Source organism: Drosophila gunungcola, assembly GCF_025200985.1.
Source record: "Drosophila gunungcola strain Sukarami chromosome X unlocalized genomic scaffold, Dgunungcola_SK_2 000050F, whole genome shotgun sequence".
Taxonomy (NCBI): Eukaryota; Metazoa; Arthropoda; class Insecta; order Diptera; family Drosophilidae; genus Drosophila; species Drosophila gunungcola.
The window spans coordinates 425745-450000 of NW_026453194.1; the positions used below are offsets into that span (position 1 = coordinate 425745).

Here is a 24256-nt window from a genome sequence, read left to right on the forward strand (position 1 = left end):
TACTTACATAAAGTAAATTGAAAAGGTCCATTTACAATTTTCCATAACAAATGCAGTTTAAATGAAGCATTTTCCCATTTAATCGCTTTACTTTTCAAGCGTACGATTTAATTTCAATCAAGGTGAACAAATTACAATGCCAACATGTTAACAAGCTAAATGTAAATTACTAACATTACATTTACAAACTAATAATGAAAATCTTTTGGTACAAAAATGAATAGATATTTAAGTTTTTGTTTTATTTTTAAAGCTTTTTTTTTGTTTTGTCCACAAAAAGTATAGATCAAAAAGTAAGACAAACTAAATAATATTCGCCCAAAGGTGCATTAAAATCAACGAATTATGCTATAAATTCCAATAATCTTTTAAAAACAAGAGTGTCAGATAACATTTTTACGTTTCTTGAATTTCTTTTTTTATACAATTTGTCTGTTTTTAGATCACAAACTATAAATACAATTTGGCTTTATTTTTTACACAAATTACATATTTTGGCTTGGGCCAGGTCCCTATTATCATTATTAATTCATTTTGATACATCCTGGAAAACCATCCCCTAGTGTTTGACGTGTGTCTATTATCTCATTCTGTCCCAAAAACTGCAATCAAATCGTTTCGCAATTGTCCGGCCTCAATTTATTCGGGATTACGTTTATGTCCTCGTAGAGGTTAAATAAGTGGGCGGGTTTCGTTGACCGACAAATGTGTCCACATAATCAAAGAGCCTTGCCCTCGTCACCATCATCTCATCATCTCATGTCTTTGAATAGTGAACAGAAACTATCCTTACTAAGCCCTATATTATCTGGTCTTCGCTGAAAGCTTTAAGTAGGTTTTGAACACTTTTTTTTTTTCAAAATAAAACCTTCTATCTTTTAAAGTCGGTGACCAACATTACTCAAAAACGGCATAACCGACTAGTCTCAAATTTTTACACGAGCTTTTTAAATATATATTTTTTAGTAATTAGATGAAGATTTTTTCTCACATACACCTTTTTTTTTTTGCCGAAATTTTGGTCAAAAATCAATTTTTTCTTTATTCCTTCGATTAATTTCTAGATTTTACATTACTTTAAGAAAATCTGTTTGGTTTTTAGATTTCGGAGTATCCAGTTCAGAGATATAATGGAACTTGTAAATTCCATTCAAAAAGTAAAAACAACTTTTAAGTTCTCTCGAGGTTTATTTGGGTGTTTACCCGTCGTAATGTGAGTTTTGTGATAAAAAAAAGGCTTTATTGCAATAAATGCAATTAATAATAAATAAGATGCTTTTGGATGACATAATTGAGCGCATTGGGAATTTAGTAAATACATAGATTAAGATGCGTGTGTCGGGGGCTCAACGAGTTAAGGCGGCGCCGGGTAAACCCAGTTGATGTTGGCCTCCTTGGCGTACTTGGAGAACAGCTGCGTCAGCTTGGCGGTCAGTGCATCCTGGCCAGCGTGGGACAAGTTGCCGACGGCATGGGCCCAGTTCTTTACCACAAGTTCGGGGCTGCAGGTGGCCGTGTTGATCTCGGGCACGAATCGCTGCGGCACAACTTCCAGTATGGGCTCCGCCAGCGACTGATTCAACTGCTGCGGCGTGCGGACCTTGAGCTGGCCCCTCGGCGTCACCTGCTTGTAGATCTCGGTCATGTGGCGGTAGTACTTGTGCCCCATGGTGCAGCGATGCGTTGGGTCCGTGATCTTCAGGACGCGCATCTCGCGCAGAGCATACTGCAGACACAAGCGGCATTCGGTCACTGCAAAGAAATAGCATACAAAATATTTTAAGCCATCATTCCATAAAAAGCATTTACTAGCCGCAACAGAAAAAGAGAGAAAGCAAATTGCATTTGGATTAGCGATGAAAAATAAACTCAAAATAATTAAAAAGCAAATGTGCCTCATTTGCATAAGCTACGGTCAGAAAATACTATGCTTTTAAGTTTTTACTATTTCCTATTTCTACGAGAGTAATTTACTTGAAGCATGGAAAAAACATTTTTGAAAATAATACAAACAAAGTGCTAAACAGAGCCGAAGCCACATTGAAAACAGATACTCTCTATAGATGACAAAAAATATATTCTCTTATAGCTCCTAGAGCTGCTGCTCCAGCTATTCTACGTGATATTACTTTTGAAATTATGTTAAATTTTCTATTGCATTTAAATTCGCCGTTTTTCTAAATTTATTTGAATATGTTTCGAATGGGTTATTATTACGGAACAACGGTTTTAATTAAATTAAAATGGGATAACGAAATCAAACAGCTGCCATAGGAACGATTGAAAAATTCTTTAAAATATTTACTTAGCATCGAATAATTATTACAAAATTACAATTTTAATTGAATTGAAATCGGTTAACGAAATCATATAGCTACCATAGGAACGATCGAAAAATTCTTCTTCTTTAACATATACTATATTTGATATATAGTCATTATAAGAATAAGTTTTCTTGCTTTCTTTGTCGTAATAATAGTATAACAAAATGAGATAATACCGATTTATACTAGCTGTTCGAAGCGGGAACAGTTAACAAATAAAAACAGTAAGCTGTAAACTTGTCCAGCCTTGCATTTAAATGATATACTTGGGAGATCGATTCCATATTGCATACCTGTGGCATTCATCTCCTTTGATACGCGCACCCAGGCGGCTCGCTTGTCGATGGTGCTGGCCCGCTCGAAGGTGTGCGGATGGCGGCGCAGGACCTGGGTCAGCTGGAAGGCCTCGATGGTGGGCAGCATGGTGCCGAACCGGGTCCCCTCAGGGACCTGCGTTGCTGGGCCGGTTGCTGGGGCGATAGCCGCCACACCGTTGCCGCACTGTCCTGTGTCGTTTGTTGCCTGTTTAGCGGTAGCGGGAGCGGGAGCGGAAGCGGTAGGTTCCACCGTTGGTGCTTTGGGGGAGGGCACAGGATCTGTGTGAGGTGCGGCTACTGGAGCCAGGGCATTGGTGCTCAGCTGGAAGGCGGCTTCCGATCTGCCCGGGCGACTCAGCTGGCCGGTGAGCAAGCGCTTGGCCTCCTCCGTCTCCCAGGGCATGGACTCCTTGGAGAGGCGCGCCAGAAGGCTACTGGGCGTGGGCTTGCTCTTGTCGGCAGGATCGGCGGCCATCAGAGCCTCGTACATGCTGCAACGTTTCACCTCCTCGGAGATCTTGTTGTGCACAATGTAGTAGTACGGCTCGAGCGGATGGTAGCGCACGTAGGCCAGGAACCTTAGCTGCTCCAGCGCCTGCCACCAGTTCTGTGGCCACGGATTTTCGATGCCCCGCTCCAGATCCGCCATGTACGTGCGGAAGGCGAACTTGAACATGGACCAAATGTCCCGATGATTGACTGCAACACGGGGATAAGTGAATAAGTGTATGAGTGGATATAAAACAGCTGGGTGGGATGCATCACAAGTGGTACTCACGATTGGGAAACTTAATCCGTGCCACGCGCCACACCTCCTGGCGTTCCTGATCCGTGTACTTGCGCGGTGGCGTCACCTTTTCGCCGGGGCGCGGCCTGATCAGGTCGCAGTACAGATGCTCGTGCTTCCGGAAATGCCGGATCATATCCGGCAGCACGTCCTTGTGCTCCATCCACAGGTACTTGCGCGCAATTTCGTCGAATTTGCTGAACAAGCGGTGCGACTTCTCCCACACCTTAACGCTGCCCTTGAACGGACGCATCAGTTCCGACATGGGCGCGATCAGCGGGAACATACTGATGTTGTCCGCCAGGAAGTTCCAGCACGCCCGCAAAGCTTCCTCTGCAATGGACATAGATGAAGACACGTAAATGAAAGGCTCAAAGTGTGGCCATGTCCTATATTATACTTATTTAACCCAAAACCCGATGCGTACCCATTCAATGAAATGAGCTTGATTTGAAGCATTTCCATATCACAAACAAAATGTTGATGAGAAAGGTGAGTCATTTACCAACCGCTTTTATTAAAATTGTTGTGATCGAAAGAAACAAAACAGCAAAAAGCATAGTCCTCAAACAGGGAATACAAAAAGAAACACCACCCCCATTACAAAACCATCAAACATTAGTTCAGTAAAGCTGAACTTTTGTTCATATAAACATGTACTTCAAAATTTATACTTTATATTTTTTTTTTAAGTAAAAAAAATGTATTTATATAGCAGTATTTGTCGAAATACTTGCATTTGTTTATCAAATTTGATGAAATCAAATTACTTGCAATATTCCATAAGGGTCAGGGGTTAGATCGAACACAAAACAAGGAAATGTGTTGAAATTTGGGTGCACGGGTCTAAAATTAAACAAATAACTAATTAACCAAATACATAAAATAAAAGAAAGAATACACCATATAAGTAATTAAATACAAAATATAAAAAGGGAGAACAAAAATATTTTTAGTAATCCAAAATCTGATTGTCACTCTTCAAAACTAATCTTCTTTTGCATGTTTATAAATTATTTATTTTCTATTTTGCGTTTCAAAATTCTTGAAAGTACAAGTTCACGCGTTAATCTCGTTTTTCTTACAATGATGTTTTTAAAGTCGGTGACCAACATTATTCGAAAACGGCTAAACCGTTTGGTCTCAAATTCAAAAAAAAGCTTTTTAAATATATTTTTTATTCATTAAACGAGGAGCTTTCGAAGATGAGTTGTAGCTTCTTTGCAAACAAATATTTTTCCTATAATATTGGGTCTTAAAATACAATCAAGAGATGCCTTTTGTATGTGAACAAATTCTTGGGTCAATAAATTTTCAAGTTTTCCAAGAAAATATTGTGGAAAATTCGGTTTTTTTTTATTTTTTTTGCGTCTGAATGGTTAGAAGACACACTCACCTGGCATGTGGAACTTCTTGCCGATGACCTTCCAGAACTCGTCACACTTCTCGGCCAACCGCGCATCCTTCTTGTGCAGCTGCGGCACAGCCATCACCTCGCGGATCAGCGTCGCCGTCCTCACCATATTGAGATTGTAGCGCGTGGCCAGGTTGCCGCCCCAAATGTGCAGCAGATTCCCGGTGGCCGCACTCTGCTCCAGATGCACTATTATTTCGCTGGCGTTGATCTCCGACGTTGGTTCTTTATCGGGTTGCGGTACAACTGCTGCTGTTGCTGCTGTTGCTTTCGTCCTGGCCACCGCTGCAGTCTTTGCATTTGTAACTGCTGTTGCTGCTGTGGGAATGATTGCTGTTGCTGTTGCTGAGGGGGCTACTGTTGCTGGCGTTTCTGGTATGGCTATAACTTCTGTGTCTGTGTCCGTGGCTGTAGCCACTCTTGCCGACGCATCCGATACAGTTGCAGCTTTTGGTGTTCTGGTCGATGTGGCTGATGCTGCCGCTGTTGTTATTGTGGCCAACTTTGCTCCTGCTGTGCCTGCCATTGCTGTTGCTTTTGGCATGCCCACTGGTGCCAGAGGAGCTGAAAAGGTGACTCTAGGATCTACAACAGCTTTACCTATCCTTATTGTGCCCGGCGGTGCTGGCGCAATTGGGCGATATTTTTGTAGAATTGTCGCAGCTGTGGCTTTGCCGCTTGTGGCTTCTTCTCTTGGTGCAGCAGTAATGGTTGCTGCTGCTGCTGTTGCTGCTGCAGTTGCTGCGGGCGGTAATGTTGCTGTGCCCATGGATTTGCTGATCGGTGAGCCATTGGGCAGGGCATCCCATCCGCTGTGCAGACCCGCCTGATGGATCCTCACCATTGGTGTGCCTGCCGTAGCCGTTACTGTTCCCGTCGTTGACATGCCGCTGTTCGCCGGTATTTTGCGTACCAAAGTGGCCGCAGGTTTCAGTATGGGCAGCGGAGTCGGCGACACTGGGGCAACTGAAACCGGCGGATCACTGAGCAAGGCACTCAGCGCCGTCTGTTGACTAAATCGCTGCATTGGCACTCCGCTGGCCGCTGGCTGTGTCTGTGCTGGCGCTTGTGTCGGGCTGGCCAAGTTCACCGCTCGAATTATGGTGCTCGAGGACGTCACCTGCGTGACATTGGGCACACGCTGTCTGGTCTTCAGCGTCACCTGGACGCCGGGCCGCGAGGGCAGGGCATTCACTGCACCACCCGGACTGGCGTTCGAGCCGGCCAGCTGAATGCTGGCAGGGATGGGGCCCACGCCCATGGCGACGGCAGCCTTGGGTGCAATCCGCACATTGGGCGGCAGTTTCATGGGCACTGTACTAGGCGGCGGTGCCTTCACCGGCATGCCCACACTCTGCGGCGGCAGCTTCATGGGCATCATGCTGGCGGCTGCCACACTTATGGCCGACGTGATTTTGGGTATGACAAACGAGGGAACCGACGACTCGACCGCCACGCTTGGACTGCTCGCCATGGTGACTGTTGGGCCAGAGCCAGAGCCAGAGCCAGAGCTAGAGCCAGAGCTAGAGCCAGAGCCACAGCTATTCCTGGCATTGGCATTCGAGATGATGGGACTGGAGCTAGTGCTAGTACTGATGCTAGTGCTATTGCTATTGCTAGTGCTAGTGCTAGTGCTAGTGCTAGTTCTAGTGATTACTTTCGTGGCAGGCGGGTAGACAATGGCCAGGGGCAGACGGGCGACGGGGGGAGCGGGTTCAATGGGCGGCAAGACACGCGGCAGAACGGCGCCATTGTGAGGCCGCTTGTAGCCGCGACGGGCGCTACGCGTGGCCAACTGCTTGAAGATGCTGTTGAGGGCGTTCTCGAAGTACCACTTGTCCTGCAGCTGGTAGCCGGCCAGTCGCATGGCCTGCAGCTCGTTGTGGAAGGAGCGCAGCACCAGCCAGGTAACCTCGCAGCGCTGGTGGGTGCACATCACCTCCAAGCCGACCTTCGTCCAGAACTCATCGTAGCGCGGCGGCTTCACCTTGAATGCCAGGCATTCGTCCGTCATCTGGACGAGCTCGGGCATGTTGCGCATCGTATTGATCAGCGACATCACGCTACGGAAGTGCTCGATGGGCTCGTGCCAGGCGGTCTGCAGGTATTTGGATGCCTTGCTCACAGTGTTGCGCAGGCGCAGGACATGATGCCGCAGGAAATCCATCAGTTGGCACAGTTCCGAGCTGCTGTTGCTGCTGCTGCTGCTGTTGCTGCTGCTGCTGCTGCCATTGCTGTTGCTCTGAGACGGCCGATGGATCAACTCCCATTCGTAGCGCGTCTGCAGCTTCAGCCAGCTATTCATCAGCTTGGTGGCCTTGTCGTGCAGCTCGTTGGAGATGGCGCCCCAGATGAGGCCGCGATGTCGTGTGTTCTCATAGCCCGGCGCATGGGGATCGTACAGTTGCGGGTAGGCGCGCACAGCCTCTATGAGGCGACGCTGGTCGCTGGTGCAGCGGTAGCTGTAGGCCGACTCCTCTTCGAGATCCACATCGATGATGTCGACGGGCGGCGGTTCCACGAACTCCACCTCGGGAATGCTTTCCACACTTGCCGCCGACGCAGTTTCAACGGCTGCCGCAGCCTCTGCCCCCGGCGGTATCTCCCCCATCAGTGGGAATCTGGACACGTGCGGGTAGAGAAAGTGCAGCTCCTCTTCGTGCCGCATGCAAGGTCGCCGGCGCAGTGTCCTCCCTGGACGTCCCGGAGCGGCACTGCGCTGAAAGGCGCGCAGGCGGCGCACATGGTGCTGGTAGCGGCAGCGCAGTTCCGCCCAGGCCACCAGGCAGTTGGTCAGATCGGTGGCCAAATGGCGGGCGATCCGCAGCCAAATTCGCTCCCGGTGGACATTGTCATGGAATCTGGGATGCCGGGCGTCGTACAAAGGTGGCTGGCGGCGCACCAAGGCAATGAGCATCCTCTCCGCCTCGCAGCTCTGCAGGATGTGGGCTTGCCCTGCGCCAGCACTCCCATGTAAGGGATTGGCCGCCGTGCGTCTCTTTTTGTTGGCTGCGAGGGAAAGATAGAGATTGTTAACTGGATGACCGATGACCGATGATCGATGACCAGGTTACCCAGTGGTACCGGCAGTGGCGGACTCACCATTGATGATCAGCGGATCGTCCACGTTTATGACCTCCTCATCCATGTTAAAAACGATCTTTAGGAGCCTTGCGCTTTTCCGGCACAAACGACGCGGAGAATCCACAGACCGGTGGCCAACCGGCTGTAACCACTGGTTATCCACACTTTTTTGACCAACAAATTATTTGTCAATTGGTCCAGCGCAATCTGAAAGTATCCGATTTCCCGAAAAGCGGGTTTTGCGACGCCAGAAAGTCGGCGTTTGCAAAAAAGCAAATTGCTCGCTGGTCACAAACTATTTACCGGCGATGCCACCCCTCGTGGAGCGTCGGTCGGCATAATTGCAGCGATGTGGCAGCCACGAACAGTGCAAAACAACAATGGCGGCCTGCGGGGACATGTGAATGGCAAATCGCTGGGCGGATTGTTTAATATCATAGCTGCAATGTTTTGGCAAATAAGCACGTAATCCAGATCAAGACTGAAGTCTGATAGCATTGACAGTCCGGTCAGAAATCGGTCGATAGTTTTGTGACAGTCCGGCATCGATGACAGAGGCAAAACAACAATGGCGGTCTTCGGTGACACGCGAATGGTAAGCAGCTGAGTGACTTGCGTAAAATTATAGGGATGGTATGTCCACAAGCAAACGAAATATCGATTAAAGTCTAGCTAACTACAAATTAAGAGGGTTGTTACCTTCAACCGACGGTTAAACAACAGATAACAGCAGATTCGAAAACTTTATAGAGCAATCTGTGTTGTTGTCTTATCTTTATTATCTGCATTTATGTTTAAATGATAGATAAGGACCTAAACCCCTTAATGGCCAGTCTGAGTACCACCTTACAACAACGTTAGCTCAATTTAGAGGTTAAGAACAAATTTTCGAGTTCGGGTTCGCATCAAAAGACACAGGTTTATTAAAAAACTACATAAAACTTTGTTATACAATGATAGTATTGAAGGCAAACCAAAAACAATTCACAAAACTACAAATGGTTTCACAAAGATGCCACAGAGCAATCCAAATATTTTGTGAACTTTATAATAGCTATCAGCCAGCTCAACCACAATGCTATTTGATCTTTGTATTTTGGAACAAATTGATTCTGACGGATCCAGATTACGACAAACAGATTTGAAATACTGAAGTGAAGGACCAAACCAGAAACAGGAAAGTAATGTAAGAACAATTTGACATAATATAAAGACAGTTATGTCAACGTACCATTTATACCAATTTGTAACCTGTCTACCCAACCTACCCTAACTTGGGCATCACAACCCATACACTGCTTTAAACCGGCAAGTGTTGTCAATCCTATATATATATTATCGATGTTTGTCACCATTTAAACGTCTAGAAAAAAAACAATTGAAGACAACAGCAAAAAAGAGAATTTCTGAATGGATTAACTTAATTTTTTGTTTTATGTGATAAGGTGCTATAACTATGTAGTTTCTTCGCACAATAAAGACTCTACCCCCTCGTCCTGACCTTTGCTTTTTGAACTGGTCCACAAAAAATTACCTCGCCACAAATGCAGCAGTCGATGTAGGTCAAATAGTTATCGAAACCCCACTTTCTTCCTACTACGCCTCTGGTTCACAGATTCAAATTCAATTGTTTCCCGTTAATTCAAATTGTTTCCCATTAAGATTATTAGGGTTGCACGGAATAACCATCGGTTAGATATCGTAATGTAACATGTGGTCAGAAATGACAACCCACCATCTGGCTCTTTAGCTCCCCCCCAGCCTTAAGTTTCCTGTCGGCTGAAATTTTTGGAACGGCAAACCCCTATGGACCATTTGTTCAACGGATAGGGTGGATGGTGGATGGATCTTTGTGGGAATGGAAATGTTTTTTAAACCATCACATCGGTTCGTCGAGAGCGAATTGACAATGATAAATACTGCAGTAGCTGGTCATTGCAAGCTTAATAAGCGATCAAGTTCAATAAAAAATAAGATAGAAAACTAAAACTTTGATCACTGATCAGTTGTGATTTGCTAATTGCAATAGCTGATCTAGTTGTTCTGGTTATGTACCACATCGTCGTAAAACGAACCAATTTTTCTTCTGTTATTATTAAAAACTTATCGTTGATCATTGATCATACCAGTGTGAACGTCTTATTGCACCTAATTCTATGTTAATGGCAGAATTGGGCAGTGTGTAAAGTACTTTAGTTTGTTTTTTTTTTTGTTTTTCCATTAGAGCATATATTTTCCACTCTGTGGCAACGCTGCGTCACATCAGCTGTTTGAACGGAAACTATTTTCCACCCCCTGGCAACGCTGCCTCAAACCAGCTGTTTTACCGGCCCGTTTTTTGTTTTTTTTTTTTGCCCACTGTTTTCATAACGCGCTTTCGATTAAAATTAAAAATCGCTTAAATTGATTGAATTACGTTTGCAGTTGAGTTGGAAACCATGTGGACAAAGACGCACTGCCTCTGGCGCAGTGCGGGTCGCCTGGGCCGCCAGCTGTGCACCACGAGCGCTTCGCAGGCGCGTATCTTTGTGGACCGCGAAAATCAGTTCGCCCACGGCGTCCTGATGGACTCCCCGAAACCCTACCAGATCCTGCGGCCTACCAGTGACTCCCGCTGGCGGGATCTGCCCGCCACCGAGGGCTTCATGCGGCCACAGTGCGACGCCACACCAGCCGAACTGTATGCGGACTTCCAGAGCCTGGTGGGGCACTGCATCCGGCTGGACCTGCAGATCAGCGATGCCCGGTACGATGCCTTTGCCCGCTGCTACTGCGAGCAACTGCATCGCCTCGCGGACGACCAACTGCTGGGCTCGCTGGGCGCCCTGGCCGTGCTGCCCACGCCGGAATCGCCCAAAACGCGCAACTACATGGAGCTGTGGAACACCATGGACATCGAGTGCTGTCGCCGCATCGAGCGTTGGTCCAGCGAACAGCTGCTGCTCGTCAGCGACGCCTGGTACCGCCTGGGTTTGGTCCGGATCGGTGAGTTCGTGTGGCTGGCCCTCAAGAAGCTGGGCCGCCGGCTGCGCAAGCTGCCGCCGGAGCAGCTGGTGCACTCCATGTTCCTGTGCAATCTGCTGCGTCGACCCGTCTTCGAGATGTTCGACTTCGAGCTGAATCTGGCCCGCTGCGTGGACCAGATGACGATCGGCGAACTGGGCGTCATGGCCATGGGCTTCTTCAAGACCCAGACGCCCATCAGGAGTCCAGAGCTGCTGGCGCAGCTCTACAAGCGGCTGGCCAACGAACTGGATACCGTGGAGGACATTGCCCTGGTGGCGCTGCTCAAGGTGCTGCGCTACAGCAGCAAGCTGCCCCAAGTGGAGCCGCTCAATGGGCTGCTCAGCGATCTGGAGTCGCAGGTGGAGCGCGTCTCGCTGCTCACCTGCCTGCACATGGCGCTCCTGGGCTGCGAACTGCAGACGTGCAACGATGCGCTGGTGGAACGCATCCTCCTTAGATTCGAGCGGGAACTGGATACGGCCCGCCTGAAGGATATGGAGCGCATCTGCCTGGTGATGGCCCTTTTCAATTTGACCACCGCATCGGGAGTGGAGCATCGCGTGGCGCGGAGACTGCCCGATTTGCTGCGCCAGCGGATGGAGGAGATTCTGCGGCATCCCCGTTGCTTCACCAACTGTCTGCAGTTTCTCACCATGCGCGGCGTCTGCGACCTGGAGCTGCTGGGCGTAGCACTGGAGCCGCGTTTCGTACAGCACACCTACCGCAGCGGTCTGCCGGGGCGGGAGTACTTCCACCTGGACGGGTTCGCTCGTCTCCTGGGCGCCGAGCAGTACCAGGGGCCGTTGCTTAGCGCGCGGCAGCGCCAGCAGATGGGCCGCCTCTACACGCAGTACATACCGGAGCGGGACGGGCGCTTCAAGTTGAACGGCACCGATCGCATCCTGGTGGAAATAAAGGATGCCATCTCTCTGCTCCACCGCCCGGTCAGCTTCAAGCACATCCTGCCGCAATACGATCGGTGCGATGTGGTGCTCTGCTACGACCATCGGCAGAGGAAAGCCCTGGCCTTGGACGCGGAGGCCTGCCCGGACTACAATGGCGAGATTCTCAGCCGCAGGCAGCTGCTGGGCGAGAGCAGGGCGGCGGATGACCAAGTGGCCACGGTGGTCATCGTTGTCGCCGGCTGGAACAACGTGATCCGCGAAAAGGATCGGTTCACGGGACAAATGGAGATGAAGCTAAGGCAACTCCGCCAGTTGGGACATCTGCCGTTGGTGGTAAGTTCCTCTTTAATGTAATTTCTTACTTAATTTATTGTTTAAATTAAGTTGTAACTACAACTGTTATGAAAATATATTATTTATAGTCGGTACTCGACAAGTAACATTTATGCAATGATTCAGATGCCTAAACTCCTTCCTTCTCCCTCTTATTTAATATTGCAATATCACAACATATTCTTTTATTTATTAGGAATGCATTAACTTTATAGCAAAATGTTTTACACTCTTCATCTAATTTGTTTTATACCTAAAAAAGTACTATACAATAGCATTTCAATAAGGAAGGTGACAAATTAAACGAATATTCTATCCACCTGCCTTCCTTTTTGTTAAACAATGGTTTTTGATTTTTTTTAAGCTCTGTATTTATTTGAAAAGGCAAAAGAAAACAAAAGGCTATCTTATAAAACTTCTATGTGTGCTTTTACACTTTATAATCTATATTTATTGTTGATCTAGAACTATATATAATGCGTTAAGGAAACTTTAAAATAAAATTAATATTTTATCAAACTTCCTTCCTTTATTAAACACGGGTTTCGATTTTGTATTCGTTCTGTATCTATTGAAAAACAGTAAAATATATCATTTGGTACTTTTAATATTTCTGAACAAACCCTTACATTTTATAATAACTGTTTATTATTGATCAACAACTAGTCTCTATGTTCTATTAAAAAAAACTTGAAAACGTAGTGGATATAACCAGCTTCCTCTTTTAAAAACAAAATATTGCTTTTGGTTTAGTACTATTTTTGTATATATTGGAAAATCCCAAAATGTACCAAGATTTATCGTAAAATACTTTTTAAAATACTATTCATTATTGATCAGCAACTCCTGTATGTATTCCCAGATCTATTGGCACGAATGGCGTGAGCTGGAGACATCTGCGGACCGGCAGGACTTCCTCAGACGTCGCCTTAGCCAAGTGGCCAAGATTTAGGACATCAGCAGCATCCAACGAAAACTTGGCAGGAAAATGAAGAGCAACAGACAAGGAAGGACAAACAGCCAGCCCGATAACGGAATGAAAAACGGCAACAGATTGGATATTAGTCAGTCATTAGCATTATCTGAACATTGTACAGGCACAACACTACGATCTAATAATTATCTAGAAAAAAAACGGAATAATTATCGAATATTTAATAATGACCGCCCGCGGCCACGCGCCAAAAGCCAACGCGCCATATGCTACTAGCACAGCGTCTCGGTCCGGGATCCGTTAAATCGGAACCCGATCCCCGCCAGAGGATCGTCAGAGGGTGGCGCTCATCGCTCGCTTGGTGTACTCGTAGACCACGAACAGAGTGGCCGTCGCCGGAATGGTGCGCAGGACGGAGGGCAGGAGGCCGCGGTAGAGTGCCAGGACACCCTCGCGCCGAACTATGTCCGCTCCCACGGCGAACATGCTCTCGTTGAGGTTCTTCACCTGGATGCGGCTCTTGATCACGTCCGCCGGAAACGTCGAGGTCCACAGACAGACGCCTCCAATGGCGCCCGAGATCATAGTCCGCACAGGTCCGATTTCGTCCTTAGTTTGATCTTCCCTGAAGACAGAGATAATGGCAGTTTTACGAAAGCGGTTATGGTTAAATAAAAAATAATAATAAGTAACAATAATTTAGTCAAACTTCCATAGTAAACGACTTTCAGTTGTAGAACTAATCAACCTGTTTTTAACTGCTATTTTAGCTTTTACCGATTTAGCCTTTACTTTAACTTCGACGTATATTGACTTCTAGTAATGGATGTTTGACTGTACTAATTAGGTCCTAATCAATTGCATTAATTCAATAAACTCATATAGTCGAACTTCAATAGTAAACGACTTTGAGTCTTAAATAAATATATATTTAAAAAAAATCAAAGTTATATTACTTATTTAACCTTCACTTTAACTTTGATTTTTTAAAATTTCGATTTATGAACCTTCACTTAACTTTGATTTTTTAAAATATCGATTTATTTAAGATCGTCTGTACTAGTTAGATCCTAACCAATTGTCATAAGTCAAAAAGTAAACGACTTCCAGTTTTAAAACTAACTTAACCCTTACTTTAACTTGGACTTTTAGAGACTTCGAGCTACGGAAGTTCAACAGTTCATACGATCCTCACCAAGTGCCTTAAGTCCAACAAAACTCTCAGTTTTAAAGTAAAGTAAAAACGTTGTAAACAATTTTGTGCTATGAACATTTTGAGGTAATTGTTTAGTTTAAGATTTTATTTTTTTTATTTTACAAAATATAACTTTGTTACTGCCAAGTAAATTAATTGTTGCATTTTTGGTAAACGAAGTTTAACATCGCACGATTAGATTTGATTAGAAATTAAATTTGTTAAAATCAATTAATGAATTTAAAAGAACTAACTATACTGCCATGTTCTATATTCCGCGGCAAACTAAGTAGTTTTGTAATTTTATAAATGTTGTGTGTATTCGATGTGAGATATGAAATTAAACACATAGTTATGTATACATATGTCGAATGGGGTTTCTGACTTATGGGTATTGGATGGATTATTTTTGCATTTCCTTAATACAGCTTTTAATATTATTTAATATATACATATTTTTTAAATTCGTTTTAGGATAAATTCATCAACTTTTACGGACTTCAATGGCTGTACTCACCTTCGCAATAGTTCGCGTGTGCCCTCGTAGCTGCCAAGAAGAAGAAGTAACCGGGCATCTCACGGAGGAACGTTGAACTCAAGCCCCGGTAGAAGCCTCGAATGCCTGCGGTGGAGATGGGTCAACGAATCAGTCATCATATGCATATGCATATGCATATGAGTTAATCTGGGAAAATAGCCGGGATGGAGATGGGCACGTGAGGATGGGCCTATCTCGGAATGAACGGAACGGACATTCAGTCAATGGCGAAGCGGAAACGTGCGTGATCCATTGATCTGCCGATTTGAGGCTGTCTGTCAATCGCGAAGCGTTTCAGTAAATTTCCACTTGACTGATAGTGGCTCAACCATGTGCATTATCCACAAGTGCACTGCCAGATCCCGCCCTGCAGCTACATATATATATATATATGTATATATATATATATATATATATATATATATATATATATGTATATATATATATATGTATATATATATATATATATATATATATATATATATATATGTATATGCATAGCTATCTGTACCCAGTCCGTGCTACGTCACTGTGCGTGGCATGTTCTCAACGAGCGAGGCTATGGCTATGAATAGTCTTTCTTATCACTTTTCATAGTAATCCCTAATTCGCTTTTCGCAATCTGCGTAGTAAATACTCAATATTTATGTTTTTTAGGAACCAACGAAACCCGATGCCAATGAATTAATGACAGCCTTCTCGTGTTTGATTAGATTTGATTGGCGTTATTAATTATTACAAAATTCATCACTAGACTGGCGGTTTATAGTCCAAGCTTTTTTCTATGGCCTATGCTTCCTGTTATTGCTATAAATTCTTTAAGGTTCAACATAAAAATTCAATCATACGCAAGGTACATGAATGTCACAGAATTATTTTAAAATCGTATAGACATCAGCTATTTACAAATATTTCGAAAAAAAAAGTTCTAAAAACATTACAAATGGCTCATGTCTGCGACTTTTTATGTATTTATAAATACAAAACATTTGAAATTGTCTTTTTTTTTGCGCATATTAAATTGAGACAATTCTATTCCCAAAAAGTTTTTAGTTTCTTAATGTGTGACAAAAAAACAGTCTTTATCATATAGCAAATTTTTTTTTATGATCATATTACCTTGGGAATCATAAAGTAATTTAAGTGAGTGAATTTTTAATGCCAAGTTTTTGCTGATGTTGCGGCTCAAATTTTGTTGTCAAAGCTTTGTAATTTAATTAGAAAATGACAGAAAACCAAACAAAACACTGAGCATTGTGGCATTGTGCATCAAAGGTAGTTTTGCAAAAAAAAGGAACAACATCAGTAATAATACAATAACATTTAAAAACTAAATAGGTATATAACAGCTAGATGGTAAAGTAGTGCAATTCAAACTTTTAAACTTATTTTGCTAATAAAGTATTCAAGATTACAATTGGTTTTAAAAAATAAGTAAAGGCCTATATTGACTTTTTCAAAAATATTTAAAATATATATTATAGGAAAAAATCAAATCACGATCTTCAAAAATAGTTAAATGATTGATTCCAATAATCAAAACTAAGATAACTAAAATTGTAAATTTTAAAATTTAAACTTTCTTGAAAATATATTATAAATACACAATTTTCGAAACTAAAATCAAATCCAACTACATTGTTGCCCATTTGGTGAAAGAGTTCGCCAAGTGATCCGGCAACGCCAATTGATCCCCAACCATGAGGGATCATTCTTTTGTTGTATGGGTGCGGTGCGTATCTGTGTTTATATCGCACACTGCGATGCGATAATTCTGAATTATTAGAAGAAAAAGATCGGCGAAAGCCACGAGGAGATAATCTAATCGGAACACTTGAGGGTCGAGAACAACAATAGCAATGCCGATTTTTCAAGGCTACACCCCCGAAAAAGAGGGATTGTGGCGTTCAGTTAAAATGCGCTCATTGTGGATATTAATGTGTCAATATGCTAACATGTATATGTAATTTTGGCATTTACTTATAACTTACTACAGTGCACACTCGCAACAATGAACTAAAAAAAAATTCTTTTATTATAAAATCCTGAACTAACCTAAATAATGTGAATTGTGAACTGTATTTGCCTAGCAACTTTGAAAGAGACATTTTGAAATTGGAATTGTATAGGCTAAAGCAAATATTTAAAGAATAATATATAAAGTTTACATATTCTGGATTTAATAATAATTTAGAAAATATAAACATTTACACCTAAAACAGAATTGATTGGCAGAAACCACATAATTTTTATAAACTCCATAAAGCCTAAACCAAAAGTATTTTTTTTAATTAAAAAAAATTTTTCTGAGGCTTTTTAAAGAGTTCAAGTATCAACTCCTATGAAACTTTAAAGATGCAAGTATGATATCTGCAATGCATTCCAAAAGTATTTTTCACAAAGTATTTAATTATATAAAAGCTAGAGATTCAAGTTTTTTCCACTCAGCGCAAATTTATTGTAAAATGTGTTATTAAGCTGTATTTGTTTATTCGGACAATATCTATCGACATATACAAAAAAAAAAAAAAAAACCGTACCATCGTCATAAAAGTTATTAACATAAATGCTCATTTTCGGACATTTGAAAATTCGTGGTAGATGGCGCCACCTAAAACCCGTGGTTTTCTTGGGGCATATGTACATATGTATTTAGAAGTAAAGGGAAGGGTATCCTCATAGCGTTCATTTTTTGTTTTTTTACTGTGCGTAAAAAATATTTAGTCGAACTCACCTTCTGTTCTCCAGATGTAGCGCGTGAGCGTCCAGGGCGTGCGCATGTCCTCCGGATGGGCCGGCTCCACGAAGTGCTTCATCTCGCGCAGCGCCTGCAGCTTGCACTTGATCAGTTCGGTGGGACAGAGGGTTAGCGTGGAGAAGCAGGCGGCCAGGGAGCCGGCGCAGGCGTTCTCCACGGTGGTCAGCTCGCCGGGCGTCTCCTTGCCGACGAAAAAGGCGACGAATTTCTGGCAGCCGCCGTAGGCAGCAAACAGTACGGAGTTTTCCGCCACATTGGCGACCACGGCCGGAACGGATCCGGCGTACAGGCCGCGCATGAAGCCATCCTTGCGGTACGTGCTCACGAAGCAGTCCCACATGCCGCGATAGACCTCCGGGAAGGTCTGCAGCTTGACCTTGACCGTGTCGAGGGGCTGGGAGACATAGACCTGGGCGGCCCCCCCAATGGAGCCCGCCAGAAAGTCGATCAGCCCCTCGACGAAGTTGATGTTATTGCCGGTACCGCCGCCGTGCATGTCTAGGCGTCGAACGAAGCGCAGGAATCCGCCGACCACGTAGAGCAGACCGTCGCGAACGGCCCTCAGCGTCGATTTCACACTGATCGGCCTGCTCAGCCAAGTGTTGCCTTTTTGCCGCTCGCCGTCGCCGGCCTCCTCGTCGCCCCCTTGCCCCTCCTGCGGGGGCGGTACGTTATTGTTAGGGTTGCCAGCGTTTGCTTACACATCGTTTGCGAGACGACGACAACGACGATGTGTTCCCAATTCCACTTCGGGAAATTGGGATCACAGATCTTGCACTGGCAGAAAACATAGTGACCCCCAGGTACTTATCTCAGACTCAATGTATATATTTTTCACTCATTTCCGGTTTTAAGTTATTTTAATAGTGGAAATACTGAATAATTCTTTAAATATTTCAATTGATTATTTTCGGAATCGATTTTAATATTTGAATAATAATATATATCTAAAATTTTAAGTTTTTAGAACCAAATGGACCCATTAATTTCCACATTATTTCAATATTTTAATATTAAATCATGCAACTTAATGTGCGTTGTATTATTATACATTATTTTATATTTAACTCAAATGTGAAATATAAAATATTTCTTTATACTAAGTCACCAGTGTACCTAAGAGGTTGTCCATATATTGAGTATTTGTCTAAGTTTTTTAAAAATTTGTGTGAAAATGCCAATTAAGATAACTGAAAAATATGGTAAGATTAGAATCTTAATTAAAAATGTACTTGTGTTTGGAAATAGTTTTTTTTTAGCTAACAATAATGTTGGAAAATCATGACTATTTAATTAAACTAAAATGATAACTTTGACATAAAATTGTTACTTAAGTTAAAGTAAAATTAATATGCCTGACAGTATCTAACTGTTATATCATTTCGACAGTTTCTTTACTGATTTAAATATTCCGACAACTAATGGTCGTATTCAGCAGAACAACATGATCACTGATCACTGATGGATTTCATATGATAGTTCTGCTGCACGCCTATGATCACTGATCATGTAAATATCTATAAGAATACACAGAAAAATCAGAATGTAAGCAAAAAAAAAAAATAAAAAACAAACAAAACAAGCAAAAATGAATAAGTGTTTAGCAGAACAAACTTGATCACTGATTACTGATCCATCCGTGATCAGTGATCATGTTGTTCTAATGAATACGCTCAATGTATCTATTATTTCAAAAATGTAGTCGCACGGAATATATCGATAGCACTTCGTTCATTCTAAAATCATCAAAATGATCCTCAAATCATGAATTTGTAATCATATGGCAATGCTTTCCATTGTACTAATTTAATTGAATTGAAAATCATCGATAGCTCTCTGCCGGATCATCAACACAATTTGCAAGTCATGACGAAACAAATGAGATTTCTTTTCAAAGCGATAATTAAATCGGAAATTAAACGGAAACTATCGATAGCTTTTCATCGTTTTGGACAACTCTACCTGCAGGGCGCGTTCGTAGGCCTCGATGATTTGATCTGGTGTCATTATCAGCACGCTGCTGCCCGCTTGGCTGCTGCCGATTCGCGGGGGTGGTGGGGGCATGGGCGGCTTGGGGGGCGGACCCGATTGATAGTCGTTGGGTGGCGATTCGGGTGGATCTTCGGTCGGTTCCTTCGGCCGCCGTTGCTTGATCGCTTGCGTGGGGAGGGGGTGTTGGAGCGGTACGGCCTCGGCCGACTGCTGCGGTCCGCTCGCGCCACCATTATCGTTGTTGTTGGGCGCTCCAGCGCTGGTGGTGTCCCGCTCGCACTCGCGCATGTGTGACGGGTGATGGTGGATGGATGGTGGAATGAGGAATGGGGGATTGGGGGGTGGCGTTGCTCTTGCTATCCCTTTCTAACCCCCAGGGGGTAAAACGAGAATTTTGTATTTGTGTGTTTTTGCGACTGTTAATGAAAAGGCAGGTGGTTTTTGATTTCCTTTCAAATAATTGTTCGATTTACGGTTTATTAATAATCGATAATTTGATTACGCCATATGCATATATATAGGTGTATACATATCATGTGGATCAGCGATCTCACTCCCCTTATCTCTCTCTGTATTCATGTGTGTGTGTGTGTGTGTGTGTGTGTGGACTTGTGTTTCGCTTTAATTTTTATTATCATGGGTTTTTTATTTATTATTTTTTGGTATGTGGTGTATATATCTCGTTTCATTATGCGGTATTTCCTCTCATTTATCGCCTTTCAGCGCTCTTCTTATATCAATTTAATAATTTACATTAAATCATAACTTAGTTATACAAATACCATTTAGTACAGTTATGGGTAGTTTATATCGATATATATATATATATATATATATATAGCCCCTATACCCTATACTGGATACGCATTAATTTATAATTTATTTTAATAGTACAAAAAAAAGACTTCGAATTTTCGAACTCATTCCGTGTGTTAAGTGTTAAGATGCTTGAGCTAAGTTCCTGATCGGTCGCGTATGTCTATATGTCTATATGTCTATATCTGCTTTACATACAATATATAGTGTAGTGTGCATCGTGTTGTGCCATTGGATTTGTATTTGCATTGGATCGCTGAGTTTGCATACGCAGATTTTGGGTTTGTGGAAAGCCGAAGACGAAGAAAAAGGGGATTGGATTATAGGAAAGCCGAATTTTTGAGAATTTCCGTCCTCTTCTAACACTTTGTACTCGTTTATATGCATTTATTTTCACTTGGTGTAAAAATATTATTATCAACATCGCTTCCTATATCGTTTACCTTTTTCTATCCAAACTCAGCGGCGAATTTGCGTTTAAAAAAATGATCGCATCAGGCTTATGTTATTTATCGTTCTCTAAGTTTTTTTGTCACATTCATATATGTGTTTTTCGTATATATACTATATATACTATATATATTTTTATTATAATTATGCTTCCTATACAACTATACATATTTATTATTATTGTGTACAAATACAAAATCGGCTTGGCAGCCGTCGAATGTCAGGGAAGCAAATCAAAATTTACACATAGACATATTGGCACACTTTTCGAAATTAAAATTCGAGTGGTTTTGGGGTCTTTTAATACAGTTTCAGAGGATTCAGTAAAACGTTTGAAATGCAGAGATTTTTTGACTTGACAGGTATTTTCCTAATAAATTAGAGTACCTAAATTTTTCCAAGGAACAGCAGTTGAAGGTAAAATTGTTTCAAAGCTTTAAATGTAATACATTAAATGGTTTCGAAAAGCTCGAACGTATTATGAATGAATTTAACTGAGTGAATGATTTTTATAAGGCAACTTCAATTTGACTAAAATCTTAAATTCTATCAATGTTAATACGCTTTTCTTTTAATTATTGTGTGTAAATTTAAGAAAACTAATTTAAGTTTTGTTATATTATTAAAAAAAGAGAATCCAAATCTTTAAAAAAATTTAGGTTGATTTTGGATTGTTTGATAAATACTTGCGCTTCTCAAATTATTTAAATCAAGAAATATATTAAAATGTGAGTTTCAGTTTTTAAAATGTTTAGTTGTGCAGTGATTTAGCGAATTCATTTTTGCTTTTATATATTACTTAGTATCAAAAGGAAATTGTTTGGAAAATGCATTCTTGGAATAAGGCGTTTAAAAACACTCTTCTCATAATTTGCTTCGAAGAAAATTCTTCTTTAAATTGATATCTTTAAATTAGCTTTACCGATCCCTATTATCCTTTTTGTACATAGTACGAGCTCGACATTCTTCCAAAGAAAGTATGAAAACAATTCTTTATTAATTGAAATCTTTAAATTGGCACACTATCAAGTCAAAATCCTATAAAAAAAATTCCTTATTAACGTGAATTCAATAAATTAGCTTTTAATATTTTTTTACACAGCATCAAGTGGAAGTCATTGGGGAAATGCATTAACTAAAAATGAGGTTTTTTCTTAAGGTTTATGTCCTAAAACTTGCTTCCCCTAATACCATTTTTTTTTTGTCACATAGTATCAAGGGGAATTGAACTGAATTTTGGGGGGTTCCGAGGAGACGTAACCTTAAATTAAACTACTCGATTGCCCCTATTCGAATCCCACAAAGTGCACTTTATCCCGGATAACTCCGCCCTCCTCAAGGCCTCCACCAATTAGTAGTAGGCGGGGAAGGGATGGTAGTTCGACGGATTGGAGGCGTGGTGATTGGCCGAGGGCAGGACGGGCGGTGGCCTCACGCCCGGATGATAATTGCTGGAGGCCACCTGATGGTAGGCCCCGAAACTGCGGGCCATGTGTCGATTTTGGGCCACCGCCGCCGCCGATTCGCCAAGGAGTCGCGACTGATCGGCCGTGCCCAGCAGCCGATTGTTTTGCTCCATCAGCAGATGGGCCGTGGGATCGACCAGAAGGCGATGCTGATCGGCCGCCGCATTCGAGGCGGCCAAAATGCGATGCTGCTCCACCGTCGACAGCAGGCGATGATGCTCCAGACTCTCGCGGCTCTGGTGCTGCATCTGCGTGGAGAGGAACGAGCGGTTGTTGCCAACGGCTGCCATGTTGGCCGTATTGGGGCCGGTGAGGTCCAGCGAGGCCATGCGCAGCATGTCGTGGTGGGTGGGATGGTTGTACGGCAGCTGCGGCGGCGACGAGACCACATAGTTGGCAGTGCGGCTGAGGTCCACCGAGGTGGTCTGATCATGCTCCTGCTCGCCCAGCTGCTCGCTCAGCATGCTGTGCATGGCGGCCGCCGACTGCTGGTGCTGCTGCATGGCATGGTGCTGGTGTCCGTGCTCCTGCTGGTGCACCACCGATGCCGCTCCCGCTCCCCCACCGCCACCACCACCGCCGCCTCCGCCTCCTCCTCCTCCACCGCCACCGCCGCCACCACCACCACCACCACCACCGACCACAGAGCCACCGGCCTGCTGGTTTTGCTGCTCCCGATCGGAGAGAATGTCGTAGATGTGGTGGTGATAGCGACTGCTCGGCAGCTGGAAGTTGTGATGATAGTTGCTACTGGCCGCATTCGACCTGGAGCTCATGTCCAGGCCCTGCAGGTCGGATAGGTCGCTGGCCGCCGCTGCTGCTGCCGCTGCCGCGCTGACTGCCGCCGAATTGATGCCGTTACCGCCGCCACCGCCACCGCCACCGCCGCTGCCGCCCGCCTGTCGGTACTCCGCCGGCGAGTCCAACTCCTGGCTGTTGTACTTCAGATTGCTGGCCATGCTCTCGTACTTGGAGTACATCAGGTCGATCTGCGACTGTGGGAACTTCATTCGCATGTCCTGGCCGGCGCTGCTGCAATCAAATCGAAGCAAGGGTACAAAGTTAGAAGGGGCTTATTACGGTGAAAGCAGTCCTTTAGCTCCTTATAATAAATAGTAAAAATTTAAAAAAAATTCAAACAAATTATATAAACTAGGAAATAAGACACATATTGCAATAACCCTTAGAACGGCCCATTAAAAATAATTTTTACTGTTTTTCTACAGCATTGAAACCAGTGTGAAACATTTTAAAATGTAACCATTTAAAGGAAATATTGCACATTAATCAAAATAGCCAAACTTTCAAAAAACTAAGACGACGCGCTTTTGGATAAGCAATGGCTATATTGTTTCCTTCATTTCCAATTTATAAAATCTCTTTTACTATTTGTAATTACCGACCCGGTCAAAAATTTTATACCAAGTTTTATCAAAATTCAACTACTTAACAAACAAAAATTCTTAACTATTCAAGCGATTAATTTAATTATATGATATTTAGTACTTCCTTTTCATTTCGAGAGCATTCTATTTCCACAAATTTGGTCTCTATTGTGAGTTAAATTATTTGTAAATATTTTGGAAACCGTTTTAACAAAATTTATGAATATTAAAAAAATATATTTAAATTATATTTTTGGCTTAATCGTCTTAGCGAGATTAACTTTTTAGGGTTAGAAAGGCTTTCTTCTACCCTTATACTCTTCGATATATGGGTATTTTATATATTTAATTTATTATATTAACTTATATTTTTAATATTAAATAAACTAGTATTTTGAAATTAAACGAAAGCCAACAAATCAAACGAAAGAAAACAAGAAACTTATAAGGTTTTATTAAGTATACGCCTAGGGGTCATTTCTAAGTTACAATCGAATTAAAATATGTAAATATGAATTGTATTTTAAATACATAAAATATAAGAAAAAAAAG

At 42.9% G+C, this 24256-nt stretch overlaps 4 protein-coding genes across 5 annotated transcripts in view; 1 reads left to right on the forward strand and 3 right to left on the reverse strand.

The window, feature by feature from the left end:
- Positions 1-1063: 1063 nt before the first annotated feature.
- On the reverse strand, positions 1064-8323 carry LOC128261067 (uncharacterized). Of its 2 annotated transcripts, none has more exons than XM_052994505.1 (5): positions 7945-8323; positions 4825-7878; positions 3420-3761; positions 2618-3340; positions 1064-1752 (listed from the first exon to the last, which is right to left on the reverse strand). In XM_052994505.1, exons 1-5 carry the CDS (start codon positions 7988-7990, stop codon positions 1355-1357), a joined length of 4563 nt encoding a protein of 1520 aa, XP_052850465.1. In that variant the 5' UTR covers positions 7991-8323; the 3' UTR covers positions 1064-1354. The 2 variants fall into 2 exon arrangements, with proteins under 2 accessions (XP_052850465.1, XP_052850466.1); XM_052994506.1 differs by having other exon boundaries at positions 1066-1752; positions 4825-7851; positions 7945-8322.
- Positions 8324-10219: 1896 nt separating this feature from the next.
- On the forward strand, positions 10220-13172 carry LOC128261076 (FAST kinase domain-containing protein 5, mitochondrial). The gene is made up of 2 exons (XM_052994522.1): positions 10220-12170; positions 13033-13172. Exons 1-2 carry the CDS (start codon positions 10365-10367, stop codon positions 13120-13122), a joined length of 1896 nt encoding a protein of 631 aa, XP_052850482.1. The 5' UTR covers positions 10220-10364; the 3' UTR covers positions 13123-13172.
- Positions 13173-13224: 52 nt separating this feature from the next.
- On the reverse strand, positions 13225-20012 carry LOC128261083 (mitochondrial ornithine transporter 1). The gene is given in 5 exon segments (XM_052994535.1): positions 13225-13729; positions 14817-14853; positions 14856-14921; positions 17572-18250; positions 19558-20012. Coding segments are annotated over 5 exon segments (1392 nt in total). The 5' UTR covers positions 19876-20012; the 3' UTR covers positions 13225-13437.
- Positions 20013-21545: 1533 nt separating this feature from the next.
- The window catches only part of LOC128261099 (uncharacterized), a 23812-nt gene continuing 21101 nt past the window's right edge, over positions 21546-24256 (reverse strand). Inside the window, 2 exon segments of the mRNA XM_052994553.1 lie at positions 21546-22869; positions 22930-23348. Coding sequence (XP_052850513.1) covers positions 22205-22869; positions 22930-23348 — 1084 coding nt within the window. The 3' untranslated portion in view covers positions 21546-22204.